This window comes from Heteronotia binoei, chromosome 14 (assembly GCF_032191835.1).
Source record: "Heteronotia binoei isolate CCM8104 ecotype False Entrance Well chromosome 14, APGP_CSIRO_Hbin_v1, whole genome shotgun sequence".
Lineage (NCBI taxonomy): Eukaryota > Metazoa > Chordata > Lepidosauria > Squamata > Gekkonidae > Heteronotia > Heteronotia binoei.
Genome location: NC_083236.1, coordinates 47,571,119 through 47,590,927, shown reverse-complemented (window position 1 = coordinate 47,590,927; position 19,809 = coordinate 47,571,119). Strand labels below are relative to the sequence as shown.

The 19,809-nt window shown below is 43.5% G+C and overlaps 1 protein-coding gene and 1 non-coding gene across 2 annotated transcripts in view; both read left to right on the top strand.

Annotated features, from left to right (window-relative positions):
- The first annotated feature begins 2,021 nt into the window (after positions 1 to 2,021).
- Positions 2,022 to 19,809, top strand: part of DPY19L3 (dpy-19 like C-mannosyltransferase 3) — a 59,438-nt gene continuing 41,650 nt past the window's right edge. The window contains exons 1-3 of the mRNA XM_060254390.1: positions 2,022 to 2,042; positions 9,668 to 9,804; positions 12,573 to 12,697. Coding sequence (XP_060110373.1) covers positions 9,708 to 9,804; positions 12,573 to 12,697 — 222 coding nt within the window. The 5' untranslated portion in view covers positions 2,022 to 2,042; positions 9,668 to 9,707. The remainder of the gene's footprint in view (positions 2,043 to 9,667; positions 9,805 to 12,572; positions 12,698 to 19,809) is intronic.
- TRNAP-AGG (transfer RNA proline (anticodon AGG)) lies at positions 2,445 to 2,511 on the top strand. The gene has a single exon. It is a non-coding gene; the product is annotated as a tRNA-Pro (tRNA).

The following is a 19,809-nucleotide window of genomic DNA, read 5'->3' as shown; positions in this document are numbered from 1 at the left end:
ATAACCCCACGAACATTACAGCACTTCCTAGCCAGACCAGCCACTATTTGACCTCATGAATTGTAATCCATCAGTTCACTCAGTTAAGTGACCAGACAGGAAGGCATCTACCCCAGTGTCATGATTCCACTGTAATCTTGCATATCTTTTCACGTTCTTTTCATTATCAAAATTGGAAGGAAATATGTGTACCTAGCAACGCAGCAGTAGGGTGAGACGAGGTTGATGGCTGTGCAGGTTGTGCTACAAAGATGTACTGGGGAATTAAATTTAATCGGTGAATGTATCCTCTGTGCAGGATTTTAGCAGAACAAAAGATCTTTGACAGATCACACCAAGGGTTCATCTGGTCCAGCACACCAGCTGTGGCCAGTCAGAGCTCTCTGGGAATCTTATAAGGAGTTATAAAACAACAGTAATTCTCTGTCACTTGCACCAAGGTCTTGTTTACAGAGCTGTACTAAATTGGAGCTCGGAGGCTCCACCTATCATGAACTCCCTGTCCCCCTGAAGTATATAAGGCATAAAATGCTCTTCACAATAGTTAATTCATTAAATTTACGAAGGTCAAGCCTTTGAACCCACCCACCATGAACTCCTCTACCTCCAATTTCATACAGCAGGGGTGGCCAACGGTAGCTCTCCGGATGTTTTTTGCCTACAACTGCCATCAGCCGCAGCCACCGGCCATGCTGGCTGGTGCTGATGGCAGTTGCAGGCAAAAAACATCCGGAGAGCTACCGTTGGCCACCCCTGTCATACAGCATAATCCTAATGGATGGATAGACGGACAGACAGATAGATCATGGACCCCTCCTCCAGTTGTTACAGTAAGCCTATATACACACACACACACACACACACACACAGCATGGATCCTACTGGCCCCAACTGCATACATCCTGCATAATACTGTTTACAAAATTAATTAAAATTATGGAGCAGGTGAATAACTCCGAATGCACCACGGATTCCTCCACTTCCATCCGTGTGTGTTTATACGACACACATACACACACCCCTCCGACTTGGCTAACCCAGGCTAACCAGATCTCATCAGATGGCCCTGGTTAATATTTGGATGGGCAAACCACCAAGGGTCCTGATGCACAGGCAGGCAATGGCAAACAACCTCTGGATGCTCCCTTGCTTTGAAAACCCTACAAGGTTACCATAAGTAGCCTGTGATTTGAGAGCACTATAAAACCACCCCATATCTATCTTCAAAATGTTATTTTAAATTGTGCAAATTGTGAAGGGAAGCCAATGCTACACCCACGATGGACCTCCCCCTTAGTAGCACAAACATTCCAAAATGATGCTTTTATTTATGAAAGGAGGCCAACGTTACACCCACCATGGGCCTGCCCTGGTCCACCTTAGTTGCACAAACATTCAAAAATGATGCTTTTATTTATTAAAGGAGGCCAATGCTACACCCACCATGGACCTGCCTTGGCCCACCTTAGTTGCACAAGATGGGATGGGGGGGGCACAGTGGGAGGGCTTCTAGTGTCCTGGCCCACTGGTGGACCTCCTGATGGCACCTGGTTTTTTTGGCTACTGTGTGACACAGAGTGTTGGACTGGATGGGCCATTGGCCTGATCCAACATGGCTTCTCTTATGTTCTTAAATATCCCCAAATGATGCTTCTCATTCTGAATGGAAGGGCAACGCTACATCCATTCACCATGGGCCTCTCTTGGCCCACCTTAGTTGCACAGATGTTCCAAAATGATATTTCTTTTATTACCAAGGGGGCAACCCCTTCGCTGTCCACGAACGCCCCTTCCCTAACCCCCCTCCCCTCCCCTCCCTTGGCGCTCCCCCAACACACTGAGCGAGCCCCCCCCCCCCGGCGCTTCTCGAGAGGACAGCAAAAGCAGGCGCCTCCTTCCCGCCTCCTCCTCCGCGGCGGTTCCCTCCTTCCCTCCCTTTCTCCGTCGGTCCCTCCAGCCTTGAGCTCTGACGGGAGACGGCGGCGGCTTTCCGGCTCCAGCGCCGACACGCGGCCGGCTCCCTGCGTCCCCCCGGCAGGCAGGTAACGGCCAGCATCGGTCGGAGTGGAAGCGGGGGGTGGGGAGAAAAGGCGGGCTGAGAGAGCCGGGGCGGCGCAGGCAGGCAGGCAGGCAGGCCGCGCAGCCGGCTGAGGGAAGCGCGGCGGCCGGAGAAGCGGCGAGGGGCGGCGGCTGCCGAGCCCGCTGGCCTAGGCCGACTCTCGCGACCACCCCGCTCCCCACACGCCGCCCCGGCCCCTCCGTCTCCGCCCCTCCATTTCTGGGCGGGGGTTCCTCTCACAGGTTTCTCCCTTCCGAGGACGGCCTCTTTCGGCGGAGGGTTGTAGCTCCAGGCAGGCAAGCGTCAGAATCTGGGGACCTTGTGGATTCCTCGGAAGAGATGGGCATAACGCCGTTTGGCCTTCAACGGTCGCTTGGGGAGGGACGGTGGCTCAGTGGTAGAGCATCTGCTTAGGAAGCAGAAGGTCCCAGGTTCAACCCCTGGCATCTCCAAAAAAGGGTCCGGGCAAATAGGTGTGAAAAACCTCAGCTTGAGACCCTGGAGAGCCGCTGCCGGTCTGAGAAGACAATACTGACTTTGATGGAACAAAGGTCTGATTCAGTATAAGGCAGCTTCGTATGTTCTTCATGTATTCCTGTCTGCCCTAAAAGTGGTGCTTCTTCTGCAGAGAAGATTCAAAGGGGGATTGCAGTGCCAGGTGGCTGAACTAGAACTCATTCACATGTTCAGGGCTGAAGAGGGGCATAGGGGTTCTTCTGCCATTACAAACGCTGATGCTACTATGTATAGCAGGGGTGGCCAAACTGCAGCTTGGGAGCCACATGTGGCTCTTTCATACATATTGTGTGGCTCTCGAATCCCTCACCACCCCCTCCGCCAGCTTGGAGAAGATGTGTGACTTTAAATCACTTCTCCAAGCCAATGGCCTGGAGAATGCATTTAAAGTTGCTTTCTTTCCACCTCTCCTTCCCTCCCCATCTATCTTCCTTCCTTCCTTCCCAGGGCTGGCTTAACGCATGGGCCTGATGGGCACTTGCCTGTGGGCCCCACAAGCATAGGGGCCCCATACTAATCTGTGTATGATGCAGTACTAATAACTGTTTACATTTTTATTCCTGTGAGTAGTTGTCGTAGGGGCCCAGTACGCTGCTTTGCCCGGGGCCCATAATTCTGTTAAGATGGCCCTGTTCCTTCCTTCCATCCTTCTCTGGTAGCTCTCATTCATCTGACATTTATTCTATGTGGCTCTTACATTAAAGCAAGTTAGGCCACCCTTGATGTATAGCTTGCTGTGGGTTGGATCCTGTTGTGTAATTTTGCATCATTTAATGGGTTGTGTTAACACTTAACGCTTTGCTTCAGTTTCTGTGTGGGGAGGGGGGTAAAATTCTGGCTGGTTCTACAGCCCAAATCCTATTTTCATTGCCCATTGAATGTCCTATCTTGTTGATTGTATTGTCTCATGCAGTATAATCCACCGTGAATTCCAGGGAGAAAGGTGGGCTATCAATCATATAATGTTCTGCACTTCCCGCCTTTATTCAGATCTCCTGGTTCTAATCAAGCAGATTGTTTTGTATTATACCTCTGCACCCTGACTCCATCTGGTCTTTCCCGGTGGCACACCTCCCACCTTCCAACCTGGATATACAGGCTGATGAACCTTCCGTCTCCTTTGGATCTGATGAAGTGACTGGCAGAAGTTTATACCATGAAAAAAATTGTTGGTCTTTAAGATGCTACCAGGTTCATATTTTGTTCAGCCACTACAGACTTAAACAGCTACTCACCTGAAACCCATCCTCTCAAAAATACATATTTATGATATTTTGATATAACAGCCCTGATCTTGCCTCATATATAAATAATTTTAAAAAGTATATAAATGAAACAGCAGGTCCAGTTACACTTTAGGAACTCTCAATAACATTTATTCCAGTATGAGTTTTTATGAATCAAGTCTGACTTCATGATGCAAGAAGCAAACATTCTCTAAGGTGAATGCATTTAGGCTGCAATCAACAAAGATGTGTTTATTTATACTCCTGCTTTCCTCCTCAACAGGAAGTCAAAGCAGTTTCCATTGTGGTTCTCCCTTTTCCATTTTATCTTCTCAACAACAACCCTGTGAGGTAAGTGAGTCTGAGAGAGAATGACTGGCACAAGGTCACTGGTGAGTCTCTATGGCAGAGTGGAGATGATCCTGGGTTTCTCATATCCTAAACCAACACTGTACTCACTTCATGATTATATAAACTGCCATTGGACTCTTGGTTTATTTTACTTCTGTAGATCATTCCAGCTAGAGATGCCAGCCTCCAGGTGAGACCTGGGGATCCCCTGGAATCAGGACTTTTTTTGTAGCAAGAACTCTTTTGCATATTAGGCTACACCCGCCTGATGTAGCCAGTCCTCCAAGAGTTTACAGGGCTCTTCTTACAAGACCTACTGTAAGCTCTTGGAGGATTGGCTACATCAGGGGTGTGTGGCCTAATATGCAAAGGAGTTCCTGCTACAAAAAAAGCCCTGCCTGGAATTACAGTTTATCTCCAGATTACAGAGATCATTTGCCCTGGAGAAAATGTTGCTTTGGCTTGGAGGGCGAGCTCTGTGGCATTGTACTGCACTGAGATCCATGTCCTCCCCAGGCTCTATCCCCAAATCTCCAGGAGTTTCCCAGCCTGGATCTGGCTCCCCAACTTTATTTAATCTTTTGGTCACCCAGCACCCATCTCATATCATTAACAACTGTTCATGTTACTGGGACTTTCTCTTGATCTTCTTTGAATCCTTTTCCATATTGCAAAAGATGTCATGCCAGATCCTCATGTTCTTTCACTCTTTCCCGAAATGCCTTTTCGCTCTCAATCTGGAGTAGCTAATTTTGGAGCACCTTTAACAGATTTTTGTGTGTGTGTGTGCATCAGAAGCTTTGGTAAGCTACAACATGCTTGGTTGTGTGCAAAACAGCCACGACTGCTGGCTGTTTTAATGATGTATAGTTATAACAAATGTTTGATTTTAATTATATATTGTGAAATGTTAATTTAAAGTGTAATTTTATACTTTTATGTTAGTTTTATATATGTTGTAAGCCGCCCTGAGCCACTCGGTGGGAAGGGCGGGATATAAATCCCAGATAAATAAATAAATAAATAAATAAATAAAAATGTTATCCTCAGTAAAACATTATTTTACTCTGTGTGTGTGTGGATCCTGGGCAAGGTCAAGGTTGCTACATTGCAATATCACAAATATATGGGAGGGGGGGTTCAGATGGAGAGCCTTGTTCAGAAGATTTAATGATTTATTTTACTGTTGATATCCTGCTTTTCTTCAATTAAGGACAGTAGACTGGTTTACATTCCTGAGGTCCATCCTGGCATTGACCACATGCAGACTTGGTGTTGGGGGGGGGGAAGCAAAGTGGAAGGGCTTCTAGCCCCACTTGTGAATGGCACTTGGGGGTGGGGTTTGGCCATTGTGTGACACAGAGTGTTGGACTGGATGGGCCATTGGCTTCTCTTATGTTCCTATGTTCAGACCTTCAGGCAGAATTGCCCTTTAACCCACCGGAGATGGGGGAATGTAAACTAGGGGGTCAAAATGCTAAAAGTAAATTTTAATGCAAAGTTCAGCCATATAAAAGATAAGCCCTGCAACAGTTCACAGTTACAGGTGTTGGGAATGATCTCTGTATCTTGTCTGCATTTCTCATAGAAACATCACATATTGTACCTCTTGGATTTCATAGAATCACAGAGTTGGAAGGGACGTCCAGGATCATTTAGTGCAGGGGTGGCCAAACTTACTTAATGTAAGAGCCACATAAAAACATCAGATGTCTAAGAGGCACATGACATGAACGTCAGATGTTTGAAAGAAGGAACTAGATGGGGAGGTAGAGGTGGAAAGAAAGCAACTTTAAATGCATTCTCCAAGCCACCAACTGGCTTATCTTGGAGAAGTGATTTAAAGAGAGAGATGCCTTCTCCAAGCCAGTCTATAGGACAGTGTCGAGAGCCACACGATATGTGTGAAAGAGCCACATGTGGCTCCTGAGGCACAGCTTGGCCACACCTGATTTAGTCTGACCCCTGCACAATGCAGGAAATTCACAATTTCCTCCCCCACACACATTCCCAATGGCATCTGTTCCATGCCCAGAAGATGGGGAGGGGGGGACCACCCTCCAGGATTCCGGGGAAAACTGGCCTGGAGAAAAATTGCTGCCTGACCCCAAAGTGGTGAATAGCATTTCCCTGGGCATGTAAGAAAGGGACACGAAAATAAAGCACTGATGCAACCCTTCCTACTTCCCGTGATCTGCTTAAGTTCACATCTCTTTTCATCTCCTTTTGACACCATTGTTTACTATTTCTTTGTATATACCTCTCTCTACAACTTTAGGTTCTGCGCCCAAGTGTAATGCTGATGGAGTGGGATGTTGTCCTCAAAAACTTGTGACATTTTTCTGCTTTCCTTCTACCTCTTGATGCTTGAAACCCAGTGCAGGGAGGCAACATCAGGACAAGGCCTTAGCTTCGGTCCCCTGTCTGTCAGCCCTCCAGGTCATCTCTCGGTGCTTACCTGAAGACTAGGACCAAGGGGACCGGAGAAATCCAAGTTCAAATTATCTGTTCAGGCAATGAAGTTCATTGGGTGACCTTGTGCCAGTTACTCCTTACCTCACAGGGTTATTGTGAAGGTAATATCAAGAAGGAAAGAACCATGTATACAGCTCTGAGCTTCTTTGAGGAAGGACAGGATAAAGATAGAAGATACCACAAGACAGTTTTTGCAGCAGATTAACTCCTCTGCCTGTCTGATCTGGAGTAATATTCTGTCCCCTATCCCTGTCCTGTATTGATCAGAATCTATATATGAACATATTTTAAGACTGGAAAGATCCACTTCCTTTCTTTCTGGCAGGGTCTTCAGAGAGATGCATAGTAATTCTACAACTGATTTCCATCATATCTTACTGACACTGAAAGTAGAGGAGACTGCTAAAGGGGAAAAATATTAGGAACTCATCTTCAGCCAAGTCTAATTGTCTGAAGGGTTACACTTAGACATCTCTGATAACATTCTTTAGACATCTGTGATAACATTCATATCCAAACTGTTCTCCTTGTGGCTCTTTATGCCTTCCTGTTTCTTGGTCTCTCCTTAACTTACGGTTCTCTTAACAGTACATTTTCTGCTTTCCTTTCACCTCCTGAGGCTTGTAAACCTGTGAAATCCAGTGCTAGGAGACAACGTTAAGGGAAGGTCTTAGCTTTGTCCCCTCTTTGTCAGTCCTCCAGGACAACTGTTTGGCCAGTTTGTGAAACAAGATGTTAGAATCATAGAGTTGGAAGGGACCTCCAAGGTCATCTAGTCCAACCCCCTGCACAATGCAGAAAACCTACAAATACCTCCCCCCAAATTCACAGGATCCCCATGGCTGTCAGATGGCCATCTAGCCTCTGTTTAAAAACCTCTGCTGAAGGAGAGCCCACCACCTCCCGAGGAAGCCTGTTCTACTGAGGAATCGCTCTGACGGTCAGGAAGTTCTTCCTAATGTTGAGCCGGAAACTCTTTTGATTTAATTTCAACCCATTGGTTCTAGTCCTACCTTCTGGGGCCACAGAAAACAATTCCACACCATCCTATATGACAGCCCTTCAAATACTTGAAGATGGTGATCATATCACCTCTCAGCCGCCTCCTCTCCAGGCTAAACATGCCCAGCTCCTTCAACCTTTCCTCATAGGACTTGGTCTCCAGACCCCTCACCATCTTCGTCGCCCTCCTCTGGACCCGTTCCAGCTTGTCTATATCCTTCTTAAAATGTGATGCCCAAAACTGAACACAATGCTCCAGGTGAGGTCTTACCAGAGCAGAGTAAAGCGATACCATCACTTCACGTGATCTGGACACTATACTTCTGTTGATACAGCCCAAAATTGCATTTGCCTTTTTAGCCACCGCATCACACTGTTGACTCATGTTCAGCGTTGGACTTAATGGATCACTGGGCTCTTCTGTTCTTATATCTTGAGCTCTAATCTGCTGATTTTTCATTCATTGTTGATTGTTCATTGTTAGGAGGTGAAATTGTAAGAATCCTCAAGTTAGGTATTTCCTGTAATTCTATGCACCCTTCTCTATCCATATCTTCCATTTTCCAGTGGAACTTGTGGGGAGGTGGCAGGGCGGAGGTTTGAAATAGGACAAATCCTTCAAAGCTGGGCTCAGTTGACTTCCGTCATACAGTATTTTGCAGACCTCTGAGCCAGCTGACTTATGCATTCTGTAGATGTAAACAGCGTTCCTTCTTAGCAGAGTTTTCCTTCCACAGCAGAGTGTTAAGAAACCTGCACCCAAAATATCCAGATCCTGTAATTAAGTAAATATTGTAACAGCAACATGGAGAATGTGGGAGGTGTTGCTGTTTGTGCATCCAAACAGACTGAAAACAGAAATTGCTTTGGAAATCTACCAGAATTCTTGCTAATGGACAGTGGGTGGGTAACTGTTTACTGGCCCAAAAGAGAGGCTGACCTGAAAGGTTTACCTCCCTGACTTTCCCACCTGTAACATGGATATACCACTTTAATATTCCTGATTTTTCCTTTGCTTGTCAACCAAGAATGAGGATTCATTTAGTGTAACCAAAAACACTATACTGCTCAGTATTTCCATTTGCAGCAACGTTACAGTCTTCTCAGTGGAAACTATAGTGGAGAAAAGGTCTGCTCAGGTTGTGACCATTTATGCCTAATGCATGCCTTATGTTACAGACATCCAGGGGCTTGACAGCTCCATTTGCAGTCTCTGTCAGGAATCAAATTTAAGAAGTTTATGGCACTGCATTGTGTTTGGTTTGTGGGGATTACCAGTTGTGCATACCTGGAATATAGTATTTCACTATTGCAAAGCTATAGGAAAAGCACCCTCCCACTTCCTGTGAATGTGAACGAGACAATACTTGGGGCTGTCAAACTGTTCTGTTGCTCAAAGCTAAGCACACAGAGAACTTGGACTTGTTTTCAGATTTTGCATGAACATTTTTTTTCTCTGACATTACTTATTATTTTCCATTTCCTTGCTTTTCCAGAGTAACCAGGGGGAACCTCTTTAGTAAGGCTGTTATACTACAGAATTTCAGAACACAAATAAAGAGGAATCTTGCCTCATTTTTTTCATATTGTGAACTCAAATCAGAGTCATTTGTTTTTTATACCACAGAAGAGAGCACAGACATCAATAACAGTGCAGATCTTTTGTAGAGTTACTCCCCAGTCTAAGCCAGTTAAAATCAAGAAATTATCTTGATTCTGACATAGAGTGAATTAGGAAACTTACCTTTTACTTTATATTCTTTCCATCAACTAGTCTGAAAGTTATCTTGGATGGTTGTGCATTTTATTACAGTCTTTTCTTTTGCTGATTTATTTGTGGAAATGATTGCAAGCATTCATATGTTTTGCAAAAAATAAAGTTTTTTTTTTAAAAGGTCTGGTATTTTAATCATTAGTCTCTGTCTCCATGAAGTATGGTTTGTTATGTCCTTTTACATGTTTTTTAAAGGTAGTAGTAGTGGTACACTGTTAAATGAAAGTTTATTAGACTTACCTATTATTTTGTGCATGTATTTAGGAACCAGCTTAATGTGTAATGCCTGAGTGTCACTGACATCATGACAACTGCAAGACACAGAAAGGGAATAAAAGCCTCAGAAGTTGCAGATGAGCAACATGAAAAGCACTGGAAGCTTGATGGGAAAAATCTAGCTTGTAAGTCTTTTGGTGTGTGTGTTTTAAAGAAATTTTTATAAATGCTGAAATCAGAAAATCTCACAATTTATGTCACTTCCTGTCAGAGCTTGGTCTTATCCTGCCTATCCATCAAGGCCAGTTGAAATTGAACCTTGTTTCAGTAACATGATCAAGTGGAAATACTCGGCTTATTCTGAAGCAGGAACTCCTTTGCATATTAGGCCACACACCCCTGATGTAGCCAATCCTCCAAGAGCTTATAAGGCTGTTAGTACAGGACCTACTGTAAGCTCCAGGAGGATCAGCTACATTAGGGGGAGGGGGGGTGGCCTAATATGCAATGGCATTCCTGCTACAAAAAAAAGCCCTGCAAATACTAGAAAAGCAAGTAATTTGAAATAAGGACAGTATATGTGGAGAGTATCTAAATGCAATCAACCAGACTGCATCATATCTTGGAATCATATTGTTTACTCTTTTGGCTATTTTGATGTTAGCCAGTGATTATCTGTGACTTGGAGCAAAACATTATTTCAAAATGTTTCGCTCAGGCCTGATCCATATTATTGAATGTACTTGTAACGGATCTTAATGTTTCATGTACCTCATTCCTTATACAGTGTCTGAATTACCGAGCCCTGCAGCACCCCACTGCTTACCGCAGTGGAGGATGGTAAGCAGTGGGGTGCCGCAGGGCTTGGTACTGGGTCCCATGCTCTTTAACTTGTTCATAAATGATTTAGAGTTGGGAGTGAGCAGTGAAGTGGCCAAGTTTGCGGATGACACTAAATTGTTCAGGGTGGTGAGAACCAGAGAGGATTGTGAGGAACTCCAAAGGGATCTGTTGAGGCTGGGTGAGTGGGCGTCAACGTGGCAGATGCGGTTCAATGTGGCCAAGTGCAAAGTAATGCACATTGGGGCTAAGAATCCCAGCTACAAATACAAGTTGATGGGGTGTGAACTGGCAGAGACGGACCAAGAGAGAGATCTTGGGGTCGTGGTAGATAACTCACTGAAAATGTCAAGACAGTGTGCGTTTGCAATAAAAAAGGCCAACGCCATGCTGGGAATTATTAGGAAGGGAATTGAAAACAAATCAGCCAGTATCATAATGCCCCTGTATAAATCGATGGTGCGGTCTCATTTGGAGTACTGTGTGCAGTTCTGGTCACCACACCTCAAAAAGGATATTATAGCATTGGAGAAAATCCAGAGAAGGGCAACTAGAATGATTAAAGGGCCGGAGCACTTTCCCTATGAAGAAAGGTTGAAACACTTGGGACTCTTTAGCTTGGAGAAACGTCAACTGCGGGGTGACATGATAGAGGTTTACAAGATAATGCATGGGATGGAGAAAGTAGAGAAAGAAGTACTTTTCTCCCTTTCTCACAATACAAGAACTCGTGGGCATTCGATGAAATTGCTAAGCAGACAGGTTAAAACGGATAAAAGGAAGTACTTCTTCACCCAAAGGGCGATTAACATGTGGAATTCACTGCCAGAGCCACAAGTATAGCCACCTTCAAGAGGGGTTTAGATAAAAATATGGAGCAGAGGTCCATCAATGGCTATTAGCCACAGTGTATGTGTGTATATAAAATTTTTGGCCACTGTGTGACACAGAGTGTTGGACTGGATGGGCCGTTGGCCTGATCCAACATGGCTTCTCTTATGTTCTTATGTTCTTAATTCTGTATGAGGAATGAAGAAAACCCGATACAGGTATCCAGATTCCAGACCTTTTAAGACTAAACAAGATTTTGATGTATTTAATAAAGTCAAATTTGTTAATGATTTAAATTTATTGAAAATGATTCCTTATTTGGATTTTTTTTAAACCACAAATATTATGAAAATCAAGACATCATGGTTATCATAGGTTGAGCTATCAGGCCTTTTACTAAATTCTATTTGTATCTTCTAACCAAGAAAAAACAATGATAAAGCGAATGGTGGGAGGCTATGGTTCACTGGCAGAGTGTATGCTTGGCATGCAGAAAGTCCCAGGCTCAGTTCTCAGGACCATCCTTTAAAAGGAGCAGGTAGTAGGTGATGTGAAAAACCTTTACCTGAGATCTTGGAGACCCGCATCCAGTCTGAGTAGACAATAACAACCTTTGTGGGCCAGTGGTCTGATTCAGTATAAGGCAGCATATGTCTAATTACGTATTCTGTGCAGAAGACATAACAAACTTAAGGGGGGAAGTTGGCTCTGTCCCTGTTTGGCTTTTGTGTTCGCTCAAATTAACACCACACAAAAACCTCTTTCAAGCATTCTAGGAAGGGATAATGGAGTGGGGGGAAGGACCAATGGCACTGTCATGCTCTGCTCTGTGTGCTCATTAGAATGCATATATAGATCCTACATGTCTATATCTGTTCTCCCTGTCCAATTGGGTACCCCTCTTGTTCGGGGCTTCTGATCATGTGAAGAAAGCCCCACATTCTTGTGCATATACATGCTGTATACAGGCATTCCAGTGAACGAGTGGAGGCTAGATTGGAAATTGGCTTGGTAATCCCACTTTTCTGCTGTGCATGATCATTCCCCCCTTTCTGGAAAGATGCTAAAGGGTATGACTTCAAGAACTGGCTAGGTCAATTTCTGTGCTATTTGTTTTACAGTGTCAGAATAATCTAATACACGATCATTTTCATCAGTCTGTTTTAAAAGCTGTTTATATATAAATTGTAGCCCACATGTAAAGGAGGGGACAGCATCATTTCAGATGTGTTGCTGGAATAAATGATCACAAATGATAAATATTTACCAATGTCTTTGGCAGTTGAAAAACTGTGGAAGAAAATTTCACTCATCACCGGTGGCTTTGTTGGCATTTTCCTAGGAGTTCTCACTTCATTTTATATTGCCACTCTTCATGAAAATGATCTATGGTTTTCCAACATCAAGGTAACAGAATTACTTTAATAGCTTTGTCACTTTCCTAAGGCATTTCTCACAATATGGATAATGGTGTGTCTCGTTTATGCATGGCTTTGCAAACATGTTTTCTGTGCAAAGCTTTTTCCAAGTTTTCTGTAGTGTTGCCTTTTCTGTGTTGCTGATCATTATACTTTTTTTTTATCAAATTGAATGCTGCTTGTAGCAAGTATTCTCTTGAGCACTTACTGTAGTGATACTTACAGTAAGTAGTACTTACTGTAGTGTCACTTCTGACTTAAGACAACCCTATGAATTAATGACCTCCAAAATGTCCTAACATAAACAGCCTTGCTCAAGTGTTGCAAACTGAAGGCCATGATGTCTTCCTTGATTGAGTCATGTTGAGTCTTCTATTTTCTAGTGTTTTCCTCACATTATTGTCTTTTCCAGTGACTGTTTCCTCAAAAGCCGCCCTGAGCCCGCTTTGGTGGGGTAGGGCGGGATATAAATTGAATGAAATAAAAACATGTCATTTTTCTGCTTTCTTTCCACCTCTTGATGCTTGGAAGCCTCTGAAACCCGGTGCAAGGAGGCAACATCAGGAGAAGGCTTCTGTCCCCTGTTTGTCAGCTCAAAACTACGATAACGTCATTTTAGTCATTTTAGCTTCTAGGGAGAATTCAGGTATAAGGAGATGCTTTAAAACATTGACTTAACAGCCACATTTTGGATGTGTTCACACTACACTAAATAACACATTTTGCAACTGAATTTTTGCTGTTCTTACACAGTAAAAATCCAGTTGTGAAACGCATTATTTAGTGTAGTGTGAATGCACCCTTTGTGTTTAACTGTGTATAATATAGTGTAGTATATTTGTTTTTGACCTACAGTTCAGTTTTATCCAGCTGAACAACCAGTGTATGTAAGGGTCTTCTCAAGCAGGTCTCTGCTAGTTAAGAAGAAAAGGTTTCCATTTTCCCCTCAGATAAGGGCCACTGTAAGTACTTCTTACTAAGGTTAAGGTAGCCCCCTGTGCAAGCACCAGTCGTTTCCGACTCTGGGGTGACGTCGCATCACGAAATTTTCATGGCAGACTTTTTACAGGGTGGTTTGCCATTGCCTCCCCCACCCCAGCAAGCTGGGTACTCATTTTACTGACCTCGGAAAGATGGAAGGCTGAGTCAACCTTGAGCCTGCTACCTGAACCCAGCTTTCACTGGGATCAAACTCAGGATGTGAGCAGAGGTTAGGACTGCAGTACTGCAGCTTTGCCACTCTGTGCCATGGGGCTCTTCTACTTCTTACTAGTAAACACAAATACCTTGTGAATCAGGAAATTGCCTCTGTATGTCCATGAGGTACATGTGCCAGGAAGCTAGTATTGGCTGTGGCTCTCAGCCTCATGGTGCAGTTCGTTAACACAGGGTGTGGACCCTGCTAATTTTGTGAAAACAAACATTTATTATACATCCAGCCTTCACTTTCCTAAGCAAAATTCTACTGAATAGTGCCTCCCAATTCCAGCAGGTTGAAACTGCATCCTGTAGCAGTAGAATTCATTATGTGGGACATTAAAGTGTTTTCATCTCATGATGTCATGTTAATAGCATCTGTTTTACCTTTAGTTCTCTATTAGGCCAAATTCAATTGCAATTTATTGCCAGCTCTTGTAAAATAAATCAGGGCCAGGCAGTGATAGAAAATTTTCCATGAGAAAAGTGGAAAAAATTGGGTCAATAAGTGATTTGAACACAGATTCTTTCTAGCAGATAAATGCAAATGATTTAGACAGCTAGTTAAGAACGCACCTTTTACTTGTTCTGCTTCCTGCAAGCATGCAGTGTCTAGATATCAATGGGTATCCACTCATGGGACTTATGGGAAGGAACAACATTGTTGTGAGCCATTTAGATCTGTGATTTCTAAGATCATGGATAGGAAACTGAGGCAATGAAGTACATTCTATTGATGCAGTTCTCACAAGAACCCCAAAAGCTGAGTCTGTAGTATTATCTCTATTACAGGTACAGTCTAAGGCATCTTAGTGAACTGTGCTATGAAGAGGAGAGAGTGGGACATAGGAATGATTTGTTTCTCTCTTATCCAGCATACTACACTATTCCTTGTAGTTGTTTTCAACTGGGCACTGAACCCCAGTTTCCCAGACCTGGATAGGTATATAAAGAAATTGGTTGCTTGTTTCATCCATCAAAATAGAAGAAGACTACAGATTTATACCCCGCCCTTCTCTCTGAATCAGAGACTCAGAGTGGCTTAAAATCCCCTATATCTTCTCCCCCCACAACAGACACCCTGTGAGATGGGTGAGGCTGAGAGGGCTCTCACAGCAGCTGCCCTTTCAAGGACAACTCCTGTGATAGCTATAGTTAACCCAAGGCCATTCCAGCAGCTGCAAGTGGAAGAATGGGGAATCAAACCCGGTTCTCCCAGATAAGAGTCCACACACTTAACCACTACACCAAACTGGCTCTCAGTACAGCAGACACTAACCATCAAATTAGCTGATATACCGGGACATCTGTTCAGAGATGTTAGATCTTCAGTATTTAAAATAAAATAGTGAAAAGTGGCAATATGGGCCGCTAGTTTGGTTTAACACTTTCACTGTACAGGACCGGATCTACATGGGGGGGGGTTGTGGGGGGCAAAATTAAAAAATGACTCCCCCTTATGAGCCATTCTGTCTTATGGTCCCATAGAATACAATGCACTCCGTACCCAATTTGGCGCCCCCTCTCTGTCTGCACCTGGGGCAAGCACCCCCCTCTGCCCCCCCCCCCTAGATACGGCCCTGTCACTGTATGCTTTTTTCCCATTGAAGCTCTGCTTGCACTGCAGGGATGAGCATACTGGGGTCCTTTGCACTCCCCTGGAACAAACAGCAGTTTCATGATTTTCACTGAGCAAAAAGTGGCACAAGTATGGGGTTACTTGTTGGTACTGTGGCCCTCAGCTGTATCTCTCCCTTCCTCACGGTTGCTTTTCTTTTTGTTAAGATGAAAATAGGGTGATCCAGTCATAGATCTCTTAGCTAGGTTGGGCCTCATCAGGACATGACAGTGATATTAACTGGCCAGATCTTTCTTTATGTTTTAGATACGCTTGTTGAAGGCATGCATTTGCAACCTGGAACATTTTAACGTGGATATTTCTGTTGAGTGTTCATGTTGATGCTTGAAATGACTTGCTGTTTAATTAACTGGATTACACTTTCAAAGACAATTTTCCTTTATTTCTCTTTCTGGTTTTGGTGTGTTTTGCTTTTATTAAGTAAGCATAATATTTAAAAATGTACTGGATAGGCTCAAATAACTATGCCCTGTTTGTCCCAAATGCTGTACCAAAATGGTATTTTGTAGCAGAACAGGATATAGCAGTTCAGAAGCCCTTGCCTTGCCTGAAGTGTCTCAAACGCTGGGTTGTGATGCTTTCAGCGGCCCACACAAGGCTATTGAGCTCTGCAGATGTGTTGTGAACTTCGTCTGGAAAGGCAAAACTCTTAATAGACATTGACATTCATGTTGAGCAGAAGCGGAAGATTAGTTGTGACAGGTTATTTTATATAGTTCATCTTAACATTTTTCAAAAATACGTTGGTACATCCTCTTCTCTTTTCTGTATGTTTTATACTTGTTTTAGAAGTGGGAAGAGTACATGATAAAAGTCTTGTTTTAGAGGTGAGAAGAGTACATGATAAAAGGGTTTTTTAGCTGCCTGCAGAAGCATGTTGAAAATGATGATCAGGTACAGGAAGGAAACAGAAGACATAACAACATAAGAGAAGCCCAATGTTCCCTCTAAGCTGTGGAGTCTTGTGAACAAAAAAATTCTACTTTGTGAGCTACTGAATAAATTAGTTTGCTCTGGGGCCATCTGTCCTGAGCTAAGACAAAAGTGTATGAGCCATAGGCTAAAAAAACTGTGAGCTAGCTCACACTAACTCAGCTTAGAGGGAACACTGAAGCCATGTTGGATCAGGCCAGTGGCCCATCCAGTTCGACACTCTGTGTTGCACAGTGGCTAAATCCTAGTGGTATCAAGAGGTTCACCAGCAGGGCCAGACATAAGGCAGTTTGTAGTTGCAGCAAGTGAAAATATAGGCATGTCCAACTGCTCATTCCCTGATTTGTTCCCTGATCATGTGGATTTTATCAGTTTCTTTCAAGCCAGTTTCTTTCAGGATGCAGAGACTATAAGAATCTGAGGTAGGGGGTAGATTGAAAAGTATTTTTACCTATCAGGTCCTACAAACAGTTCTTGCTTGGTAATCCAGTCAGACACAGTAGCAATGCTAATACCATCTTGGATTGATTTACAGAAGCATGAATTGGCGATACAATTTTGTTTTAAAACATTGTTTAAAATGTTTCATAATTCTGAAAGAATGCTTCATAAGACAGTGTTTCAGTTGTTTTCTAAAATTTCCATTTCCCCCCATTTCAAATGAGTGGGAGAGCAGAGGTGGAGCACAAAAAACAAATTGCACTGGAATTCTTCACATTTCTAATTGGTGCATTGTTGTTGTGTTATTTATAATCCATCTTTATTGCTGAGATTCATAGTGCAAGTCAGGCTCTTGAACTATCTTATGTTTAGCTTGCCTTGCTCTTTGAGACAAAAGGCGGATTATGCTGTGTAAAATAAGAAATACAATGAGCAATATTATAAAACTAAGATCACGGAAATCTGAAACAAAGCATAGGTGTTGAGCGTGATATGTTAAACCACGGGTGGCCACAACTGTGGCTCTTCCACACATATTATATGGCTTTTGAAGCCCCCACTGCCCCATCGGCCACCTTGGTGAAGATGTTTGTCTCTTTAAACCCCTTCTGCCAGCCAGCCAACGTGGGGAGCTGGGAGAACACATTTAAAGTTAAAAATTGCTTTCTTTCCCTCCCTCCCTCCTTCCTATCTTTCCTTTCCACCTTTCTTTCTCACTTTCTCCCCTTGCGTTTGTGTCTTGTCTGTGGCTCTCAAACATCTAGCATTTATTCTATGTGGCTCTTACGTTAAGCAAGTTTGGCCACCTTTTGTGTTAAACAGTGCACAAAATGGTTTCACTTAAGCAGCAAACAGCCCTGACTTGGATAGCCCAGTCTTGCCTGATCTTGTCAGATCTCAGAAGCTAAGCAGAGTCAGCTCTGGTTGGTACTCGAGTGGGAGACCACCAAGGAAGTCCTGGGTTGCTGCACAGAGGCAGGCAAAGGCAAATCACCTCTGTTCACCTGTTGCCTTGAAAACTCTATGAAGTCACTATCAGTCGGTTGCGACTTGATGGCACTTCAAGCAGGAAACAGCGCAATGAGAGCAAGATAGTACATTCATTCATTCATTCATTCATTCATTCATTCATACATACATACATTCAACTAATATCTCACTCCTTCCCTGGCCAAGCAGGGCTCTCCTTCCTTGGAGGTTTTTAAACAGAAGTTGATGGCCATCTGACAGCAATGAAGATCCTGTGAAATTAGGGGGAGATATTTGTGAATTTGCTGCATTGTGCAAGGGGTTTGACTAGATGACCCTGGAGGTCCCTTCCAACTTTATGATTCTTTGGCTTCCAACATTTAAAAATATAATAAAATCAGCATTGCAGTTTTAAAATCCAGTATTTCATGTTAAAAAGCCTAACAGCCACTATGTCAGATGGTGCCCAATAATCTATTAAGCTGGGAGGACAGAGAAATTCAAGGCCCAGCAGTAAAACATGCAGCAAACAGACAGTCCACACAGTCCTGGATCATTCCTATTACAATACAATGTTATTCTGTAAGTATGATTTCTGACAAGGGATGGACACACCTAAAAATTCCAGTTCAGTTTAGGGCACCCCCCCCCCGCCCAATCCAAGCCAAAATGCCCCAGGCGGGCCAGTTTGGTTCCCACTTTCCACAGCTGGGAGAAAGTGGGGGATCGCCTTTACTTCCCCTGTCTTCAAGGGGGAGAAGGGAGTGAAATTGATGGGTTTAATGGTTCGCAGCCATTTAAACGTAACAGCTGATGGGCAAACCTGCCCTGCAGTTAGGATTAAATGGTTCACACCCATTTCAACCTAACAGCAGGGTGGGTGTGCTCATCAGCCTTTAGGCTGAAATGGCTTGCACCCATTTAAACTTAGCAGGTCAGCTTCATAACCATGTCACTCAGCTGTTAGGTTTAAATGGTCCAAACAACCAAACCGAGCCAGACAAAATTCCAGTAAATGTTCAAGGAAGGCATCTTCCCCAAACATTGGTTCAGGGGCTCCAAACCAACCCAAGTTAATGCCAAATGTTGGATCTTGAACCAGTTCATTCCCATACTTAATTCTGGCAGGTGGATAAAATGATATGGAAGAAACAGATCACACTTTTATTTATTTGAATATACGTATGGCCTGCTTTCTTTGTTCTCGAGGGAGCTCACAACATAGGACACAGAGGTGGAAGGAGCCTTAGGGACCATTTGGTCCAACCCCTTCTTAATGCTGGAAATCCAAAACTGAGGCATCTCCAACAGAGGGCTGCACAGCCTGTGTTTGAAGACATCCAGTGAGTGAGAACACACCCTCTACCTCACTCCCAAATACTGTAAATGGTTCCACGACTGAACTTCTATTTCCATTAGGAAGTTTCACTCTTAATGTCCAACGGAATGTTATCCTTCCTGCAATTTAAGCCCATTTGTCTTGCCTAATCAATAACAAATAAAAGCTCAGCAATAAAACAATTACAAACCAAACCTCAGCATGAGGCTACAGTCCTCAACAGAGTTACCCTCTTCTAAGTCCACTCTATTGATAAGAGACACAAGAAAAACTGTGAATTGCTGTAGTGCTGGAAATGTTTTGTGAATGAGGAAAGCAGATGTTACCTTAGTATGAAACAGATGTAGAACAGTAGTGTGCAGCTCGTAAAGTATGGTGTTTGGTTGAATGCAGCTGGTTCCAGGCTTACAAATTAATCACGTTTGAGGCATTTTTTTGCTAATTAGGCCCCCTCCATGTGCAGCTCTCCCAAAAATTCAATTCCCAAATGTTTCTTTCTTTCCAGATTTTTAATACATGAAAATGATTCCCCTTCCATGTATGTGTTTTTAGTAGTTTTACAACTGACATAAAAACATCTGTC